The sequence below is a fragment of the Alexandromys fortis genome, unplaced genomic scaffold (assembly GCF_014885135.2).
Source record: "Alexandromys fortis isolate MF-2015 unplaced genomic scaffold, M_Fortis_MF-2015_v1.1 scaffold_174, whole genome shotgun sequence".
In the NCBI taxonomy this organism is placed as follows: domain Eukaryota; kingdom Metazoa; phylum Chordata; class Mammalia; order Rodentia; family Cricetidae; genus Alexandromys; species Alexandromys fortis.
In genome coordinates this window covers 1,542,693-1,565,557 of record NW_026068063.1, presented here as the reverse complement: position 1 = coordinate 1,565,557, position 22,865 = coordinate 1,542,693, and the positions used below count along the sequence as shown (strand labels likewise).

Genomic DNA, 22,865 nt, shown 5'->3' with positions numbered 1-22,865 from the left:
AGGAACATGGGATGTACTCACTCATATTTGGTTTCTAGCCATAAATAAAGGACATTGAGCCTATAATTCGGGTTCTTAGAGAAGCTAAATAAGAAGGAGAACCCAAAGAAAAACATATAGGCATCCTCCTGAATATTAACCTTCATCAGGCGATGAAAGGAGACAGAGACAGAGACCCACATTGGAGCACCGGACTGAAATCTCAAGGACCACTGGGATCTTGATTGCTTCTTTGTAAACACTCACATAGTACGTCTTCACGTGCTTACAGATGTTAATTTGTGCCGTCACTTATCGACTCAGTGAGATAGTTCCTGTTTTCTTCATTTCACAGATAAGTGATCTGAGACTCAGCCAATATATAGGGAAGCAATGCAGCCTGGTTTCAGAAGCAGCCATTCTCTCCCCCTTTTCTCGGCTGCCTTTTCTTATGGCAAAACTCATTTAGGGACAAAAGTAAATGGATGTGTGTAAGAGTTCTTCCTGTATAAAGCAATCTGCCTCTCCTTGATGGTTGAAAACAAAAGAAAGGGCTTGCTTTGCTGATCCTAATCAATCATACAGTCCTAATCAATCATATAAAAAAAAACACTGGAAATGATTTGTGTGAGACTGTAGTAGTCACAGGGTCTAGAAACCTAACAGAAACTCACTGAATACATCCAAACATTTTAACTTTTAAAATTGCTTAGCAGTTCCTATATCAAAGAGATGATTATCTCTGGTACACGTAAGAATTCCTAACATGTAAAAGGACCTGGTATCTAAACAGAAAACTTACTGAGTAAGATTATATAGTGAACTCTTATCTTAGGGGAATACCTTGCTCATGTTCCCAAATGAATTGTTTCTAAGGTAGATTGACATCATATCGTGAGAGTCCAGAACTTGGGATTGTGCCACAGCATTCAAATTGACTATATGGTACTTTGTGACTGTAAATGTGCATTAATTCTTTGGATCTCAGTTTTGTCACTTGCAACCGAAGAAGTATGACTAGCTGGTTGTTAAGAGCTGCTTTGAGGAATAACAAGGTAGCTCAGTGACAGAGTACTTGCTCAGCATGCCTGAAATGGAGTTCAGTCCTTTACACGGCACATAACAGTGATAATGAAGTAGAGGAGCCTTAAAAATAGCTTCTGTGTTGAAATGTTGAGTCAAAGAACATGCCTTCATGGTTAGAAGTGAATTTCCACACCTATTCCAGTGTTTCCTTCGAGTGCTTACGTATCTACCACACCATACTGCTGCTTATCTGAGTAGTCCAGGAGTTGAGCTATTTGAGTGTGCCAGCAAGAAAACTGGCTGGCTAACACTTCTCTGACTCTTCGGTGTATCAGTGTGGCAGATAGTAGTGGCAGGATCATGTCTAACAGAAGATAAATCCCAAAGCCAAGGATAGCTGCTTTGTCTAAAAGCAAAGTATCTGGGGTCCACACATCAACCAGGAAGAACAAGAGTAAATAGATAACAGTCTGTATACTCTCCAAAGCCTATTTTTCAAAGGTAGTTTATTGTTATTCTCTAATAACTGTTGCCTTTTATCTCTTGGGGATCTCCAGAAACAATAAAACACTCCCCATTTATAAAATCATCTCCACTGTTAGTGCTGTAGATCTGACTCTTATTAACTTTCAAGACTTGAAAACAGTAGGAGAAATAAAGTAGATGCTGCTATCTCTGTCACAGCTATACAGAACCTACATTGCTTTATGAAAATACTTGTTTTTGTAATCTGTTGGCATTTAGACTACCCTTTGCCTCTACCATCCTCAAATAACCTGTTCCTAAAGAAGAGGCAGACATAGTTGACTGATAGGATACACGCTGTCTTTATTTTATTCCTTTCTGTGACTGGAAAAATAAGATGTCTACATTTTATGTGTGATTTGCCTACAACAAGTATGTTTGTGCACCACATGTGTATTTTGTATCTACAGAGGTCGGGTGAGGAGATCACATTTCCTGAAACTGGAGTTACATACGGTTGTAAACTGTCATGTGGGAGTTAGTTTGTTTCTGGGTCCTGAGTCCTTTGCAAAAGCAACAAGTGCTCTTAACCACCTACCCATCTCTCCAGCCTGCAAGCTATTCTTCAGCATAAATTTGTTACCATATGAGCTAGCAATATAAAAATATTACCTGAAGCAGCAGAAGTTAAGGAATAAGAATAATGTCAGAGGCTTGGCCTAATTATCTATAGTTTAGCATACATTATTAAACTTGTGTAGGTTTATTTGGAATCCCACTGGCTTTCTGAACCCTCGGGCAGTGATGCTGTGATTCAGTTATAGTAATAATGGAAAACTAGGACGTTATAGAGCTTTTGACTTATCTGTGTGTCATCTGTTGTTCTTTCTTCTGCCTCCTCCACACCGAGCAGTACTGCTGCAAAAGATGTGAGCAGTTTAGCCTGAGGTACTTTACTGCATAGCCTCCTTCCCCCACATTCAGTTCCACAGCCTGCCCCCTCCTTGTCATTTCCCTTAGAAGGTAGGGAAAAGCTGTCAAGGCAGACACTAGCCTGTCATCCTGCTTCCCGCCTACTTTCACAGATACAACACCACCATCGTTCTCTGCCGTCATCATTCTCCCCCAGCACACACAAAGAACAAAAACATTTTGTGAAAATGGAGTGTTGCGTAATTCAGACATTATTGCATCCACTACAAGCTCACTCAGTGTGGTAGGTAGGGAAGTTCTGCCTAATACAGAATGTATTTTCCTGCCACTGGAGGTCCCAGTGTAGTTACCTGGACCTGACATTTGTCAACAGCCGCCAAACAGCTGCTCAGTTAAGTAATCCCTACTCTGCTCGGTTAAGAAATCCATTTTGCTAGTTTGCTGAGTACACTGACTTATCCATTAACTTCTATTTCTACTGTTCTTTGCATGACAAACGGAAAGTAAGCCACCAAACAAAAAGGAGAATAGCCAGAAGACCACCCAGTAACTTCAATTTTGTTTAGTTTTGTTGGTTCTTGTTTTCAAAATATTTTATTTCCTGTTCGTTTCTGTCATTTCTAATAATGAATTTTCCTTTTTTAATTTTCTAATACTTTATTACTTACACCACTTGAAGCGTAGTTTTCAGTGGCATCATAACACAGTACCATGTTTTAAACAGCCCTGGTATGTCATATTCTAGTTCTGTGACTCAGAAGTCTGGTTTCTTTGTTTAATCCAAAGATAGTCTTACAACTAGCAAGAACCAGTTAAAAATTCGAAAGTTTCTTCTCTTTTTTAATATTATTTTACACACTTAAAATGCTCAATTCCTAGCTGGGCATGGGGTACATGTATAATCCCAGCACTCAGGAAGAGATCAAGGAAGAGTTTGAGGCCAGTCTGACAGCAATGTAAGGATCAGCCACAGACAGACAGGTAAAATGAGCATAGTGTGTCATCATCTGAGCAACAAAGTAAGTTGTCAGTCTTAAATAAATAGATCAATAAATGAAACAATTGAATAATAATGATAATAAATAAAATGAGAGTCGTGTAGCATATCTGTAACTCCAGGGCACAGGGAACTGAAGCAGGACGGGTGCTGTTGAGTTCTATATGAGCCTAAACATAAAGAAATCTGCCCAAATAGTAATGCTCTGTCTCAGAATAAAGTGAAAAACAGTTCTGCATTTTTAATATATCCAAATACTGTATCACAGTCACCACAACCTAATTTTAGAACAGTTGATCCTACTAAAAGAAACTTGTATATCTCAGTAAATCCCTACTTTCCTTCAAACTCCTCATCTCCTACCCCAGAAAGCCCCTACTTTACCTATTGGTATGGATTTCCCCATCTGAATGAATATTTTATATAAATATAAGCGTATACTGAAGATTTGGGGGGCCTGATGTGGTATCATGTATGTTGCAGCATGTGTATGTATTTCACTTCCTTTCTTCAAGTAGCAAGCAGTTCATTGTATCCATTCATTAATTGATGTACATCTGACTTGTATAGTTGATTTTCTATCAGCTATAAATTTTTCTTCTCTGGCCATTGATGTACAAGATTCTATTTAGATGTGTGTTTTTTACTTCACTTGGGTATATAGTTAGGAATGGAATTGCTTGGTCATAGAACAATTTATTAAAGGAACAACATATTAAAGGAATTTAATATGCCTTTAGTAGAGCAGTGGTTCTCAACCTCTAGGTCCGTGACCAGCATACCACATATCCTGCATATCAGATATTTACATTATGAATCATAACAGAAAAATTACAGCCATAAAATAGGAACAAAATAATTTTATGGTTGGTCATCACCACCACATTAGGAACATTACTAAAGGTCACAGTATTAGGAAGATTGAAAACCACCAGTCTAGAGTTTTATGATTCTCTGATCAAACATCTCATTTTCTTAATTCAGATGTAGATGCCAACAGAGAACTACCGCTCACCCAGCCACCTTCAGCCCATTCATCTATTACCAGTGGAAGCTGCCCAGGAACTCCAGAAATGCGCAGACGGCAGGAGGAGGCCATGCGAAGACTTGCCTCACAGGTACAATAGGATTCCCAAACTGGGAGCCTGCGAGTTCCATTTTAGCACTAAAGCAAAGGTGGGGAGATTCTTAGCAAAAATATGTAAAAGTGTCTGGGAGAACATGAAGAAAAGTTTCTCTTTTTCCTTTGTTTTTCTCTTCCTATTTAAAAAAAAATGCTGTGATGGGATGAGAACCTCAAGACTTAGAAGAAAGTCTTCTAATGAGTTAGATAAGGGTGTTGGCCAGTCTAGTCAGTCACCATATAAATAAACAGTAGTTTGCATTTTTATTACTGGTTCATAGTTCTTCCTACTGTACCATGTAGTGTGTGTGTGTGTGTGTGTGTGTGTGTGTGTGTGTGTGTGTGTGTGTTTCGAGACAAGGTTTCTCTGTAGCTTTGGAACCTTTCCTGGAACTGACTCTTGTCGATCAGACTAGCCTCAAACTCATAGAGATCCGCCTGCCTCTGCCTCTCAAGTGCTGGGACTAAAGTACCACACCACTACCCAGAATCCATAATATTTTTAATTTAAATTTCCTATCTTTCTCAAAATAGCATATGCACAAGAAAAACAAATAATGCTCAAAACTATCAGTTGACTTCTTTACCCAGCCAATCAACTCCCATAAACTGTACATCCCCAGTCTTTTTTGATAGAGTTCTTCAGCATTATCTTCAACCTTTTCATTTAAAAAAAAAAGCAAAAATACTTTTTGGCTATCATAGTTTTAATATTAAATGACTCTTTTCTACAGTTGGTCCCCTTGTTTACAAAGCATTTTAAAATTTTATTCCTCTAGTGTTCTCTGTCTCTCTGTCTGTCTGTCCCTCTCCCTCTCTCTCTCCTCTTCCTCCCTCTTTCCTCCTGGGAGGGGAGGAGACAGGGAAGCTGGGAGAGTGTGTTGAGGAGAGAGAGTAGGAGAGAAAGAGAGAACTCATGTGACTATGTTTGCTTGAGTTTACAAAATCATTTAGATGATCCATTCTTTATTAGAAATACCCAGAAATTGGTGTTCATACATTTTAGGGGATTTCTTTCTTAAATTGTTCACATCCTTTCACAAAGAATTCTCCAGCCTTTTACCTAGAGAATATATATACTGCATGCCAGTGTTCTAGAGCTGGTTAAAATATCACTGAGGTTTTAGTCGTCACTATGCAGATTTTACTGAAGGCCTTTTTTTTTTTTTTTTTTTTTTTTCAGTTCTGCACCCAGCCTCTCCTTTGCTGTTTTTGGTATAGCTAAGCTTAGATTCTCCCAGTGTCTCTAGTCAGTAAACATCTCTTCTCTAGATGCTGAAAAGGTGATCACCTGGGTAGGGAATCCTGGTCTCTGTTCCTTTCCCAACCTTCATCCTCCAAAGTACCTGGTACTTTTAATTCTTGTGCTTTTCTGAAGTTTCACAGATGGTCTGTAATACTGCCAGTTTCAGATTTCCTCATAGAAATCCGTTCCAAGCAAGGCCTGGTGGCTCTTAGTCTCAGCACTTAGGAGGATGAGATAATGGGGCTTCTAGGAATTTGAGGGAAGACTAACTGACAGTGGGTTCCAACCAGGGCTATAGACTGAAACTCCATAGGCTGGGTGAGGTGTTTATCATTCCTACTAGTACACATTCAGATGGACTTCCAGAACAGCCCAGATTTCCCTCATATTAATTGTCAGCTCACTGTGACTGTAAAAGACATCTCTGCTTTTTTATAAATAGGGTGTCCCACCTGTTCTTTAGAATAATGTAAGTAAATACAGAAATAGATGAATGTTGAAGAGATCCCAGCATTGCATTCAGTTATTTGCTTAGAATGTCCAGCAATCCAGAAATGAGTCACACAACACAAATGATCTGCACTGTGTAGCCTACATTTTTGTGGTGGGAGAAAGACAATACTCAAATAAGCACATAATACATCAGATGGTGGTAGGTGCTAAGAAGATAAAAGATATTCTGTCTGTCTGCTTTGTTACAGCTTCCTCCCTCTTTCACCAAGGAAAGAAATCACAAGTTCCTTATTTTCTGTATTTGAAAAGTTTTAAGTATAAGTAGGCTATTAATGACAGTTTATCCTTTCTGGAGGAGTGATCACATTCTAAATCTCATGATTGGGTCACCTTCAAACAAAATATAAATGAGTCTGTTTATTCCTTGAGATGGACTGTTTTTAATATTTTATTAAATATTCTATAATAAGTTTCCCCTAACATTTGATGTTCATATTTAATATTCAAAAATGTTAAATATTGTTTAAGTTGAAAATTGGTGGCTATTTATATTAAGTTCAAAAATTTTAGAATTCTACGAACAACATACAAATACATTTTGCATGTGAGGATTCAGCATGTTTAAGTTTATGCTAAACATTGTATAAGAAATGGCTCCTAGTTGAAAAATGAATATTATCCTAGTAATTGTGCCACATTACAGTTCGGCTATAGAAGCTTGTGCTGTGGGAGCACAGAGCAGAAGCCAGCAGCCTTGCTTCTCACCATAACCAACCAGTAAGTGGACATCTGACTTTTAAATGAGATTCTCAAGTCAGTATTTAAAAAAAAAATCAAGAGCCTCTTGATTTGAGAGTCCTTGATGTCAGTTCCTCTATTTCAGTAATTGCCACTGGTAGTTCATAGTGTCCTTGCTGCTTCTTGTGCTAATTAGTGGAAGACACTAAAGAGTTGGTCAGCTTTAAAACCATCTTGTACACTGAAGAGACACTTTCCACTTGGATTGTAACAGCTTCTGCTAGATCAGCACCTGTCAGTCTGTCAGTTGTATCTCCAGTTAAGCATAATCAGTGGAGAGGCACCGGAACTCATTCAGGTTTTTTCTTGTGTATATAAATTTACCTAGAAAAAGGTGAGTTTTCCATTTTTTATGCTTATTACTATGATGTAGTCATATGCATAGAATTTAATATAGGATGGGTTAATAGGGCAGCAACACATTGGCATCTGTTTAGTAAAATTGTAATAAGTGTGGAGACTGAACTATTTGAGATTTTGTTTTGTTTGCTCTTCCTTAATCTCATAGTATTCTAACCCTATATGGTAGTCATTATTATCTCCATTTTATACATGGGAAATGCTGGCTCCAGTGATTCTTTTTCCAAAGCTATGCTGTTAATAGGTAACAGAGCTAGGATTCATAGCCTGTGTGTGCCTCTGTAAGGCTATTATCATTGTCGTAATTCTGTAAAAGATGGAACAGGTGCTCAAGAACTGGTGCCTTTAACCCCTGCTGCTTTTCCAGTGACAAGAAGTATCTTTGCTGTGTATTCTTTTAGAAACTCTCTCAGTCGTTGAATATGCCTTCAAATTAAGAAAGCTAGGATGGAAGTGTTCACCTTCTCTGATTTTGCTGAGCTATAATTTTTCCAAAAAAAAGTTTCTGTATTACTAACAGCTCTTATCATGTAAATGTTTAATCTTTAAGAAGATAATGCATATGAAATCAGATAATAAAGAAGCCTATTACTTCTAAGATGTGTCATAAGGAATCAAAAACTGGGGATTTTTCCCCCAAAAAAGAATTTTTTTTTTCAAAAAAGAATTTTTATGTAAGAAAGAACTCTATGTCGTTCTTGCCATTCCTGTACTATGTAAGAAAAATGTCAAGTGATCTTAGTTTTTGGAAGTGATGTTGCTAAAAGCAAAAGCAGCCATCATTTTGGCAATCTTGTAACATTAAGTATGTTGAACCTAATATGGACATGTTAGGCACAACACATAGGGAAGGGTGAGCGGAGTCAGGGAATATCTGCAAGGCAGTGTCATGAAGTTTAATTAGTATTAGTGGAGGTGTTCTTAGAACCATGAGAACAAATGAGATCCAAGTCAAGCAGCAAGTAACCTATAAATAATGTTTTCATGTGTCTAAGGATTTTGTCTTCTCAAATTAACACTGACCCGGATTTCATCTACATTCTGGATACAAGTATAGGAAAAACAATCTTGTTGTATATTTGTCAACTTCATTGTTTGTTGTTTGTTTGTTTGTTTTTAATCTGCATCTTACACTAGGTCAGTGCTTAAGTGTTATCTACTTTATCCCCAGCTCTTAATACAAAGGTGTAGCATATAAATTGGTGTTAAATGAATAAGGAAAGTTCAAACTCTTCCCTATACTGAGACCAAATAGCCTTTCTCTTGTTGCACTTTAGTAAAATCCAAACGACCTCATTAAAAAGCTTCGCATGGGCTGAAGATATTGGTGTACTCTATAACTCTAGCACTCAGGAGGCTGAGATAGGAGGCTCAGGAGTTCCAAGCCAGAAGTTCCAAGCCAGTCAGGACTGGCTTTGTCAGTCAGGGAGGAGAAATCACATGAGAGCAAGAGATGTAGGTCAGCAATAGAATGCTTACTTTCATACACAGGGCCCTGAGTTCAATACCCAGCACTGAAAAGGTTAAAGGTTATTAAACATCCTTACTTCTCCAACTTTACATTCATACACACATATTAGTATATGATTTTATGTAATCACTTATATGTATAGTTTGTGCTTCAGCCTAAAATAATTAATTGCAACATAACTCTATTCAGAAGGACAGTTCTTCATTCCAGAGGGGTTCCAAATAACAAATATAGAAGAGGAGAAATTGAAAATCCTTTAGCATCATACTAATCATTGCTGCAGAAGAGATCCACTGGTAGATAGCAAAGTTAATGGGCAAGTATTTAGAGAGCAATGGGATTTACATAATTTCAAAAGACTTTCTTCTAAGATATTTTTAACCACAAAAAAACAGCTGTTTTTACATGGGTGCTGGTACTTTATCTGACTGAGACATTTCGGTACTTATCACATAGTTTTGATGGAATTTATATACATATTACATAGCTACTTGTGTGTACTTAGTAACCTATTTTGAACACCTTGCAAACCTGAAGGTATTGAATTGATTTTCTACCTGAATTCTTCAAAGAAATCAAGACTTTATATTTGAATGCTAAATATTAAAATTAAAACGAGAAGCAGCTTTAGAAAATATAACTTTGGGCTGGAGAGATGGCTCAGAGGTTAAGAGCACTGGCTGCTCTTCCAGAGGTTCAGAGTTCAATTCCCAGCAACCACATGGTGGCTCACAACCATCTGTATTGATATCTGGCACCCTCCTCTGGCGTGCGGGCATACATTGAGGCAGAATGTTGTATACATAATAAATAAATAAATCTTTAAAAAAAAAGAAAATATAACTTTAACACTGACCTTTTTTAAATGAAACCTTGTTTATCCAAGTACACATGTGATTTTTAACAAAATCAACAAAAAAGAAAACCCTCTAAATTTTATTATCTTTATCTGTAAAATGATAACCCATTGCGTTGGGCAAAAAGCAATTAAATTATACAAGGCCTCTGGAATCATTGAAGCAAAATATAGTGTGATTATATATTGGTTCAAAAGTTTACTGGTTTTTTTAATTATGTGGATATTTGTGTTCTTGTAGACAATAACCCCTGGCTTCACCATTGACTGAGAGGACAAGGTTTCTATTTGGGCTTCTTATACTGTCTTTAAGATAGATAATAAAGCAGGGACTAATGTACCTAAGGAGTGGAGCTTTTTCAAATACAGCCTCTGATTTCTAGTGCCCTTATTGAACTCAGACTTCATTGTTTCATTCACAAGCAGTTCCTGTCATTAGCTTTAAATATGCAATAATGTCTCCTGTGTTGTTTGATTTCCTTTGTGTTTAATGAGAATGATTTTTTAACTGTTTAATTCTGGCATTTCCAGAATATATTAAAGAGATGACCACATTTACAGATGAGAAGTTTTTTCATAATAGAACTCCTTTATGAGAGATAACGAAGAAAGCATTCTCGGTACATCCCTGAGTGCTAGTAGGATGTCAGAGTTATCTATAGGCACAAAGCTAGTAGCTAAAATGAACTTACAGAATGTTGATGACAGCAATGATGAGTAAGAGGAGCGCAGAAGAGATGATGGTGAAATCACTAACGTTATTTCCTTCTTACTGTTTTCTGAGCACCGTGTCAGATTCTTTACATATATTAAGCTGAATTTCTCCTATTGATACCTTGGTTTCTGCAGTGTCCCATCACTTTTCTGAGCAGTAAGAGCTAGAAGAGCGATCTGTATTAAAGTCACTCTCTGTGCTAGGCATAATGGCATACTCTGGAGATGGAGGCAGGAGAATCAGGAGTGCCAGGCCAACCTTGGTTTGATACTGCAACTCTATCAAAAAGAAAAAGGAAACCCTCTTTTGTACTTTCTCTTGAGGCAAAAGTAACAGCCAGAACAGACAATATGGAGTAAATTCTGCACATTTCTAACAAACAGCTTAAAACAGACAGCCAGAAATCCCAGATCCTAAATGTTATTAAGACTCATGAACTCTTAGTATTTAAGAGCCATATTTAGCAAATCCTCGCTTCTTTCCTTACCTTTTATCTTATTTTGGTACTTTGCCTCTGTCTGGACTTTCAGAAAATATTTACTTATAATTTTTAAATATAGATTATTTTATTTTATAGGTTTATTTTAAAGCACAACTGTAACTAAAAAGTGATGTAAGCATGTGTATTTGTTGATTTTCCTGTTATTGTTTTATTTCTAATGCTGTTTTAAAAGTCGACTTTCCTATACTACTGTTTTGAATAAATGCTAACAATATTAATGTACAACTTCATTCTCAGTCTTGCCTCCTGTCTTATAATCCAGGAGTATCCCATTTTTATTTAAAAATATCAGTTTCATATTGTGATATTATATATACAATGGAAGTATTCTATATAAATTTTGACTATGCATAAGTTATACAGTTGAGTTAGCAGCTTTTATTTTTATTTGAAAAAAATTGAGGAAATAGAGAAACCAAAGACAGTGTTGGGGAATGTTCATATGGTAATCATATTTGCTGATAAGCCTGTTTGCACTCACACCTTTCTGTAGGTGGTTGCCTATCACTATTGCCAGGCAGATAATGCCTACACCTGCCTGGTACCAGAATTCGTCCACAATGTTGCTGCTCTGCTCTGCCGCTCACCTCAGCTGACAGCTTACCGGGAGCAGCTTCTTCGGGAACCTCACCTGCAAAGCATGCTAAGCCTCCGGTCCTGTGTTCAAGACCCCATGGCCTCTTTCCGGAGGGGAGTTCTAGAACCCCTGGAGAACCTCCACAAAGGTATAGATGAGGTCCTGAGGAGCCCTGATCACTTGGTTCATGATAAAGAGATGATTATATTTACTACATTGCCAAAACTAAATGTTCCGTAGCTGATGTCTACAGAATATAGCTTACAGAACCTTGCTCAGGTGGAGTGTGATGGTGCACAAGTCTAATCCCAACACTTGAAAAAGGCTGGGGTAGATGGACTGCTTGAGTCCAGGAAGTCAGGACCAACCAAGTAAGACCCTATTTCAAAAGAACAAGTTCTTGTAGAAACTGATACCTCCTCCTTCCTTTGTAAAAGTTCTCATTTTGATTTCCAAATGATTTCAGTTTTCTTATAATAAAGTAGCAGAGCTTCTAATCCCTTCTGTGGAATTAGAATAAATCAGTAAAGTTGTAGCTCCTGCTCACTGTTACAGGGTTTGTATGCTTCGAAACGCTGTAGTGTAGAAACTTGTATAGTTAGAAAACATCTGCAGTCTATCTATTGCCCCATCCATGGCCAATAAGGCATCCTGTGGTTGCTCACCACGGTATTTACACTCGAAATCTCTTTGACTATTCACCTTGAAAGGTACTTAAAAGGGCATGTGATCATTTTGTGTAAATAAATTGTATCATTTCAAAAATTCATTTAATGAAAATAAAATTAATGGTCTCTGTCTCCCTCTCAGGCGCATACTTTTCCTCGCTTTCCCCCACAGCCCTGATGTCCACTAAAGCCTAAGTACAGTCCTCTCCTTAAGCCAGCCCATACCTTCCTAAACCTCTCTTGGCTACACACTTCCTTTTACCTTTTTTAACTTTTATTTTTGGTGTGGGGAGGTGAGTTGAGGGCATTCAAATATAGTACCTGCCCATGAATGTACACATCCACATGGACAGAGGATGAGGGCGGGTCCCTTCCTCTGTAGCACAGGGTCTCACTGGCTTGCTGTCTCCACCCCGCCAGCACTGGGGTCACAGGCCTGTGCAGCCGTACCCAGCTTCTTATGTTTATGCTTGAGCGGGTACTATTGACCACTGAGCCATCTCTTCACCCTTTGCTATACTTTTTTCTATTACATTTAATTTATTTTGTGTTGTATGCTCACATCACAACTTGACATGATCAGAGGACAGACTGGTAATCAGCTCTGTCGTCCCACTGTGTGGGTCCTAGGACCAAATTCATGAGATGTGGAAGCAGGTTCCTTTACCCACTAAGCATCCTTACTAGCCTTCCTCCACTCATAACAATGCTTTTGTCAGCACTGGAAGCCAAACAGAAAAGAAATAATTATGTATCTCAGTTGTTCTACTCAACACATTATTGTATACATGTAAAAATCTTAAAATTTAACATGAATCTTGTTTTGCTGTGTTTTTTTTTTTTCAAGACAGAGTTTCCTTGTGTAACCTTGGCTATCCTGGAACTCGCTCTGTAGACCAGTCTAGCTTTGAACTTACAGAGATCTGCCTGTCTCTGCCTTTCAAGTGCTGGGATTAAAGGTGTGCGCCACTGCTGCACAGTTTAACATGAACATTTAATGAGCACTTACTATATGCCAATAAGTTTTGTGATGTACAAATATTAGTTGTTTCTGCACTTACCTCTTTGACTAAATTGGGTGCAATTGAATTTAAAACCTTTCTTGTGTTCAACTTTTATCATTTCTGTTATTTTACCTTGAACATGGTAGATATTTCAGGCAATGCATTTTGAATAGGGACATAATACAGGAAAGTGCTTATGTGCATGCTTTTGTTCTGTTTGTTGAGACAGGGTCTCTGTGTAGTTCTGTCTGTCCTGAAGCTCACTGTGTATACCAGGCTGGCCTCACACCCACAGAGATCCGCTGACTTTTGCTCCCTCCATGCCCCATGCTAGGATTGAAGGCATGTGTCACCAAGCCTGGCACTGCTTGGGTATTTTAAAAGTGCAATGATTAAAAAAAAAAAGCTATAAAAAAGAGAATATAAATATATTTTTGAGTCTGCCCCAAATTTTCAAACATAACACAGTTTATAATTTTACTATAAGATATAACTACTCATTTATTTCTCTATTTCCAGCTTTAGATATCCCTATTAATATAACCCTAAGTGAGTTCCTTTGCTTTATCTTATTCTGGGGATTTCTACTCATCCTTAAAGTCATGAGCAACAGTTGTGAAAACAATTTATAAAACATTAAAAATTGTATGATTACTAAAAAGGAAGAAAAACAAAATAATAGAAAATATTAGGCAATTCATATTAAAAATTATAAAATATAAATGGAGTAGTACATTAAAATGCAGAAACTATCAGACTGAATAAAGGACAAAATCCAATCTATATGTTGTCTACTCAGTTACTCAAATATGACACAATTGAAAATGAAAGGATTTAAAAATTATGAGTAAAACATAAGCCATAAGAAATCTAGAGTAGCTTATTAATGTCAGAATAGACTTCTAGACAGTGTTAGTAAAAACAATTAATAGACATAAATGCCAATTCTTCATGAGCTATAGTAATCCTAAATTCTGTACCCAGTATCACTATTTCAGAAACATAAATAAAAAATGGATCAAAGAGCTTAACAGGCAACATCCTCTTAAAGATAGAGACTTTAATGCCTCTCAGTAACTATTTAAACAAGTAGGAAAAAAATTAAAGATACAGAATATTTGAACCAACCTACTCTGATTGGTATTACAGAATATTACCCAATAAATGTAGAATATATATTTTCTTTGAGAAAACATAAACTATAATCAGAACTGTATTCTGAACAAGTCACAAAAATTCTAAAAATTTTTCAAGTCTGGTAGTGCATACTAAGAATCCCAGTATTTGGGATACTGGTGTGGGAGAACTATGAGATCCAGTCCTACCTCTAAAACAAAACAAAAAAATCAAAATTAAAATATCAGTCTAGGGAGCTAGTTTAGTCATAAAATTGAAGGACCTAAGTTTGATGCCAAATACCTATTTAAAAACAAAAACAAGAATAGAAGTAGGCCCTTGTGATCCTGGTGCTGGGGAGAAGGATCAGCTGGGTCCCTGGGGCTCACTAGCAATCATCTAGCCTACTTGGCACGTCCCTGGACAGTAAGAGAGCTGGTCTCAAAAAAAAAATGTAGACAACTAGGGAACAACATCCAGGGTTGCCTACTGGCCTGCACATGTGGGTGTGCACACCCCAAAAAGTTAAAATATTGCAGCAGTGTTGTCTAAAACAATGGAATTAAATTAAAAATTGATAACAATAAAACCCCTAAATATTTATAAGTTAATCTACTTCTAAATAACCTTTGGGTCAAAGAACAGGTCATACAAAGAATGTATAGTATTTCAAAGTGAATAATATAAAATCACTTGTATAAGTTTCTAACTTAAACTAGAAAAATATAAGGAAAATCTGCAGGGTTAGTGTAAAGAGGGAAGTGATCAAAGAACAGTATAAAGCTGGTGTGAAATTGGATAAGCAAGTCTCAGAGAGAATGTTCAAGAAACAACATCAGAAATTAAGAGCTTGTACGACTACGATTCATAAAATATTTTTAAAAGAAACCATTATAAACAACTTCATAGCAATAAAATTCAACAAATTCACTAAAGAAGCATGGCTGTTCTTAAAACAAACACACAGTTTACCAGATAATAACTCTAAAAGAAATACAAAAACTATATAGTGTTATAGCAGTTAAATTTAATGATAATTTAAAAGAGAAAAAACTTTCTATCATGAAAATGAAAACTATAGATTCAAATGGTTTTAGTGATTATATTCAACATTTTGAAAAAAATGTGTTTGATACAGATGTTTTTAAAAAAAACAGAAAAGAACACTTCACAGTTTATTTAATCAGGCAAGCATAACATTGACATCAAAATGTCAGCCATAAGGATATTTTATTTTTTTGTTTGTTTGTTTTTGTTTTTTGTTTTTTTTCGAGACAGGGTTTCTCTGTGGTTTTTGGAGCCTGTCCTGGAACTAGCTCTTGTAGACCAGGCTGGTCTCGAACTCACAGAGATCCGCCTGCCTCTGCCTCCCAAGTGCTGGGATTAAAGGCATGCGCCACCACCGCCCAGCCATAAGGATCTTTTAAAAATAAAAAAATAGATTATAGACCATTATTCCTCGTGACCATGATAACAAAATCATAGAAGAAAAAATAAAGCTAATAGCAAAGTTAATTTCTACTTGTCCAGGAATGCAGTGTTAGTTAACACTTGGAAGTTAACTGCTATAATTTATCTTAATATGATAATAAAAGAGCATCCATATAATCATCCTAATAAGTACATAAATACAGATGTCCATCAACATAGTAGATAGGTAGGTTGTATATTTGTTCAATAAAATTCTTCTTAGTAATATCAATAAACAGATATTACACTCAACAATGTTAGTCTCAGAAACTTTATATTGATCAAAAGAAACAAATGTATGTAGCCTCTGGTGATAGAAGTCAAAGCAATGGCTAGTCCATTAAGCACTGACAGGAAGGGAACTAAAAGGAATTTTCTTAAATAGCAAAATTCTTTAATTTGATCAGGGTTTTGGTTGCATGATTATATATATTTGTCAAAACTCATCAGAGTATATATATTTTATTCTCAGAGGTAGCTAAAATTTTCCTCCCAGGAAAAGTTTTATGGAAAATACTTTTCAATTCATAGTCAGAAGTTAGATTTCAAATAATACACTTTTCCTTTAAAAAAAATTGACAGTCTTTTTCAAAAGTTTTAAAGATTTCAAAAGTTGGAAGTTTCTCAATAGGCATTTACTTTAACCACCAATATGAAATGAAGAAAGACAATTCTGATGAACAAAACAATGCCCTGTGGTTCTATATTAATAACTCCTGAGTGGTGGGGTGACTTCAGCTCTAGCTGCTTCCTCTTCTCCTGCAGTGTCTGTAATCATTATTTATCCCAGGTATCTACGGGACTACTATGAAAGACTCCAAAGGTTTATTGAGGATATGTGTAAGCAGAGGTAGTGAGGAATACGCAGCGAATGTTGTTTACAGAGATTAAAACAGGAGTCAAAGGGCTTAGGGAAGCTTTCCAGTGACTTGTCAGCTGGAGCAATGACTTGTAAGAATCAAACAACTTAAAGTCTTTTCTTAGTTCATGAAAAATAAGAAAAATGAAACTATCTAGGTTTGAGTAGGAGTAGATATGGATTTTAAAAGTATAAAAGAAGTTAGTATCTTTGTTTTTAATTAAAATATTTTTCTGTGAAATAATTCTAATAATAAATAGTAGTTGCAGACAGTCCAGACATGGCTCAGCCATTAAAGACTAGGCTCACGACCAAAAAGTAAATAATATTTATATTTTAAATGTTCCTAAGTGGCAAAACATGAAGTAGAAATTTTGTTTGTCCTCACCTTTTACTTTTAAAAATTCTTTTAATATTCTGTAAAAGCCTAAAAATGAATATAAAGAAGCTTTTTAAGGCTAATTGCATTCAACAAGCAGTCTAACAATCTTTAGACTCTCTTAAGGGTGTAAATGGCAAACCGCATTAGACAAAGGAAAAGAAATTATTTGACAATATCTTTCATTGTTTTAAAATGTCCATAACATTAGGAAATTCTTTGTATTTTTTTTGTTTTTAATTAAAAAAAGAAGTATTATCATGAGTTGAGCTTCCTTGTTGACGTCTCACAGTCCAGCATTCCTCGGTGACTTATGCAACTCTTCCCAAGAGGAGAAGGGAGTTACCAGACAGCAAACCTCATAGGGATCTAAAAGAATATCATTATCCCGATTAAGGGAGAAATGCTTCCTTTTTCAAAGTGCTAGAGATCCAATCCAAGACCTTCTGTATGGTAGGCATAGCTGTCCAGCTATGTAGCCAGCCCATTTAGTCCCTACTTTAGAAAAGATAAATACTCATGTTTTACTCATGTAATGAGTAATGTACTTGACTGGAAATTTATGCAAATGAAATTTAATTTCATTAGCAAATTAATTGTTTGTCATCCATTAAAATATCCAGAGCCAGTGAGATGTCTCCTCGGTGTGAAAAAGCACTTGCCTCCAAACCTGCCAACCTGAATTCAACCTCTGGGGACCCACAAAATAGACCCCCCACACACACACACATCACAAGTATAATTTTTAAAAATGTTAATTCATATCACACTGTAGAATGAAAATGCAGTACAAATTCTTGATAACTAGACTTAAGAAGCATTTGGAATGTTTTTCAAAAAAATACTTTTCTATAGATACATTATTCATTCTTCTGTCCTCTCTTCCCAGAATACATTCACATATAGTTCTATATACTACCTCAGTCTTTAAGGAATTCACAAATTCTTTAAGCTATGATGGAAACAACCACAGTCTATTTAACTTATATGTTTGAGAAAATGATGGATTTCCATATGCAAGTCCTCATAGCTCCAGCTTTAAGGGTATCACAATAAAAATATTGTATTCCTGAAAGTATAATACACATGCTCATAAGCCTGGTGGTGGTAGTGGTGGTGGTGGTGGTGGTGGTGGTGGTGGTGGTGGTGGTGGTGGTGGTGGTGGTGGTGGTGGTGGTGGTGGTGGTGTGGTGCATGCCTTTAATCCCAACACTCGGGGGACAGGGGCAAATGGATCTCTGAGTTTGAGGCCACCCTGGTCTCTAGAGTGAGTTCCAGGACAGCCAAAACTATTACACCAGAGAAACCCTGTCTCAAAGAAAGAAAGAAAGAGAGAGAGAGACAGAGAGACAGAGAGAGAGAGACAGAGAGAAAGAGACAGAGACAGAGACAGAGGGAGGGAAGGAAGGAAGGAAGGAAGGAAGGAAGGAAGGAAGGAAGGAAGGAAGGAAGGAAGGAAGGAAGGAAGGAAGGAAGGAAGGAAGGAGAAAGAAAGGCATTGCTCATATATCTGTGCCCTGATGAATAACAAAGTTAGTTCACCAAATGAATGATTGCATGTCTTTATAATAAGTTATGCACCCTGGTCATCCAGGGCCTCATGAAGACCTTTTCTAATACGTTTTTTTCCCAGACTTATATGTGGTCACAGACACAATGAGAACTTACCTATCCACTTGGTAATTGTGAAGTAATTTGTTTTTTTTTTTTTTATCTCAGAGAGAAAAATCCCAGATGAAGATTTCATCATTTTAATTGATGGATTAAATGAAGCAGAATTTCACAAACCGGATTATGGGGATACAATTGTATCATTTCTGAGTAAAATGATTGGAAATTTTCCTTCTTGGCTCAAGCTAATTGTAACAGTTAGGACCAGTTTACAGGTATGTGTTTGTTTGCTTCTGAATCATAGATTATCTCCTTTGTAGGGAACTTAAACTGAAAAAGTTCCAGTTCCTAGTTCTCTTAGCTCTTCTTAAACCTTAGAGACATGGTCTAGATTAAAAACATTCTTTCTATATGTGACTCTCAAGTTCCTATTGCCATTTCTCTGGATAAGGCTTCCTAAATGTTCCTCAGAATAGCATTAAAGGACTGAGAGTGTGATCCAAGCACTGGAAAAGCAGAAGAAAGATGATTATGAGTTCAAGATCAGTCTTAAAGGAGGAAAGAAGAGCATAAAAAGTCTACTTTTTTAGATTTTGTCCTGATGCAGTGGTGCAGAGAAAAACTGTCTCACTCTTTGAATTCCATTTTATACTATTGTTAAATCATTTAATGTTATACATAATCGAGTTCAGTCTTCAACAGAGGCTCGGACTTTCTGCTTCTTCCCTCGCTTCTACTTGAGCTCATTTTTGTTTGGTTTAGTATTGTGAATGTAAAGTTGCTTCTGTATATGCCTTCCTCTGGCAAATATTGGAAATACTAAGTTTTAGATTAAATTTATTGCAACCAAGAGATAAGGTCTTATTTTCTTTAAATTTAATCTCCCCTACTCACTGCTAATAGCTTAATGGCCTGAAAGAATCAGGAATGTGGAGTTGAGCCTGTAAAAATACTTGGCTACCGCGTTACAGTAGAAATTGTAGCTCCCTTTCTTTTGTGTTCATATGTGGTTTGGAACAGTGCATTTTTCGTAAATAATTTATTTTTATTTTATGTTTCATGCATTGGTGTTTTGCCTGCATATATGTCTGTGAGAGGGTGTTGGGTCTTAGAGTTACAGACAGATGTTAGCTGCTATTTAAGTGCTGGGAATTGAACCCTGGTCCTATGGGAGAGCAGTCAGTACTCTTAACTGCTGAGCCATCTCTACAGCCCCAGAACAGTGTTTCTTACTTTAAAAAAAAAAACCTTCTTGATAACTAGTAAGAGCTTATAGAGTTCTTGAAAACCCAAGAAGAAGGTATAAACTACTATTTTGTAACATCCCACTTAATAGTTATTAATACACAGAGGAGTCACAGTAAGCCTCCTCCTTTTCCTTTCCTCTGCCCTTTACTATTATTCCTGTACACTGGCAAATTAGATTTACTGTCCTTGATACCTCTAGTCCTGTCATCTTACAGATGTTTACTATTACTCTGTAGGTCATTTGCATTATGGAATCTGGATCAACATAATAATCTTTACAGCTAAAATCATAGCAATCTAATTATTGAATAATAGCTTAGTTGTTCAAATATAAATAGGAGAGATCTCCAGGAACATGATCTTCTGTTTGGTGTTTGTTTTGCTTTTTAACAACATTTCACTGTATAACTCAGCCTGCCCTCAAACTTGTGATCCTTCTGCCTCATCCTCCCAAGTACTGAATTTACAGATGTGTAACACCACACCTAGCTATGATCTCTAGTCTTGATATTTAAGCATAAGCAATATTGTCCTTATATCTGCTCTAACATGATACCATGTATAATCTAAGAAGCAATTTTAAATGCCTAGGTAGGTAGAGCAGAAAAGCCTTAATTTTTCAACTGTACCGAAGAATAGGCAGCGTACTGTGCATATTCTAGATTTTGTGCATAAGTCCAATTTTCAGTCTCTTCATCGATAGAGACCTGCACTCTCTTTAATGAAGACTTACTGACAGTTATTTGCTTCCTAAAATCATGTGTGATTTTTCATTGCTTCCATAGACATTTCTTGGATATTTAGAGTATTGCTACACTGTCCTAATGAGTGAAGATTCAGTAATGAGTAAAACATGAAATGTCTCTGCTTTCATAATACTTTTTTAGTAAGGAACACAAAAATAAATATAATTAAACATATTGTAATATTATGGGTAATGTCAAATACTACGAAGAAAATAAAATAGTATAAAGAGATATAAATGATGATTATTTCAGGTAGATGGGAGAAGCCCCTATAAGGAGCGTTAGAAAGTGGTGAAATATGATCTACCTTTTTAAAGATCTGTCTTCTGGTTGTATAAATAATAAATTATAGAATAGGATGGAGAGTATACGCAGAAATACAGGTGATTGTTGATGAGGTCTTAAACTAGTGATAATGGTAGAAACCATGTGAGATAATGGGTTTGAGAAATAATCCCGAAGGAGAATAAAAACAGTTGATGAGCCAGGTGTGGTAGTTCATACCTGTGATGTCATCATTTTGAAAGCTAAGGCAATAGAATCAAGAGTTCAAGGCCAGAAAAACTACATAGTAAAATTGAAAAAGAGAAAACACAAACTAAGTGTGACTATAAGCAAGAAAACAGAATGAGTCCTGGGGTTTGGGTGAGTACATGAGTTCAGGAGCTAAGATCACAGATGCCTCCAAGGGTTTAGGGGCAGGGGCAGCAGCAGCAATTTGTTGACATGGGGAATGTCTTGTGAGTAAGTCTACACTTTTAATAATTTTTATTTAGTCATATTAAGTTTATCTGTGAAACATGAAAGTCTAAATTTCTGCATATACCAAGATACAGAGTGAAAACTTAGGGAATTAACATATCTGGCAAAATTGACATATTTAAACTTTTAGAGAGTAAGAATGACTGGAGAAGGAAGGAAAATTAGTAGAGACCGTAGCCTGAGGTGGGCTAAGAAATAAAAATGATATAGCAAAAGAGGCTAGGTGAAACTAGTCAGTGTTACAAGAAAAAGGATGTGTTCTAAGAGGAGGCTGTGGGTGGATGTGGTCAGCTGTCAAGCACTGCTGAGACCCTGAGACAAGGAGAGCTGAAAGCTAAGTGTTTGATTTGCCAAGGTTAAGATTATTGATAATCTTAGCAATAACCCTTTTTAGTGGAGTGGGAAGGTTTCGGTAAAGCCGGAGTATATGGAATAAAGAGAATAAAATGTTCTTCAATTTGATCCTAATATCATGCTTAATATTGTTTTCCTCATTGGCCACTCAGAAATTTGAACTTATTCTGGACCTCATAGTCTATAAGAGTTAGGGAAAACCGAAGGTCTTTCTATCTCTCTCTATCTCTCTCTCCATCTATTTTAGGAAATTACCAAGTTGCTGCCTTTCCATAGGATTTTTTTGGATCGACTAGAAGAGAATGAAGCCATAGACCAAGACCTTCAGGCTTACATCCTGCACCGGATTCATAGCAGCTCAGAGATTCAGAATAACATCTCACTTAATGGCAAGATGGACAATACTACATTTGGCAAACTCAGTTCTCACCTCAAGACCCTCAGTCAAGGGTCTTATCTATACCTGAAACTAACATTTGACCTCATAGAGAAAGGCTACCTAGTGCTAAAGAGCTCTAGCTACAAAGTGGTTCCTGTTTCACTCTCTGAGGTTTATTTACTCCAGTGCAATATGAAGTTCCCAACTCAGTCTTCCTTTGACCGGGTGATGCCTCTCCTGAATGTGGCAGTGGCCTCTCTCCACCCACTTACTGATGAACATATCTTCCAGGCCATCAATGCTGGGAGCATTGAAGGCACACTAGAATGGGAAGACTTTCAGCAAAGAATGGAGAACCTCTCCATGTTCCTAATCAAGCGCAGAGACATGACTCGAATGTTTGTGCACCCCTCTTTTCGAGAATGGCTTATCTGGAGAGAAGAAGGAGAGAAAACCAAATTTCTCTGTGATCCCAGGTAAGATATAGATTTGTGTTAAGTAATTCTGAGCCTGTTTTAAATTTATGCATAGAGCATGGATATTAAAGGAAGTGGAAATTGGTATTCATTTGAACACTTCCCACAGAGAAGATTTTTCTCTTCTCTCTGAGGCCAAGCTGCAGTGAGTTTAGCAGTGTACTACCTATTCCTAAGGCTGTGACTCACCAAAGAAGCTAAAGCTCTGAGCCTGCTGGGTTTTTATTGCCCCTGTGGCCCTGCTGTTCACCAGACCTTAGACACTGTGCTTGTTCTTCATGCTGATTCATTA

The 22,865-nt window shown here is 36.8% G+C and overlaps 1 protein-coding gene across 8 annotated transcripts in view; it reads left to right on the top strand.

Annotated features, from left to right (window-relative positions):
* Tanc2 (tetratricopeptide repeat, ankyrin repeat and coiled-coil containing 2) overlaps window positions 1-22,865 on the top strand; it is a 313,979-nt gene that overhangs the window by 223,998 nt on the left and 67,116 nt on the right. For all 8 annotated transcript variants that reach the window (XM_050120340.1, XM_050120346.1, XM_050120345.1 and 5 more), the window contains 4 exons: window positions 4,385-4,518; window positions 11,418-11,649; window positions 18,717-18,883; window positions 21,966-22,573. In XM_050120340.1, coding sequence (XP_049976297.1) covers window positions 4,385-4,518; window positions 11,418-11,649; window positions 18,717-18,883; window positions 21,966-22,573 — 1,141 coding nt within the window. The remainder of the gene's footprint in view (window positions 1-4,384; window positions 4,519-11,417; window positions 11,650-18,716; window positions 18,884-21,965; window positions 22,574-22,865) is intronic.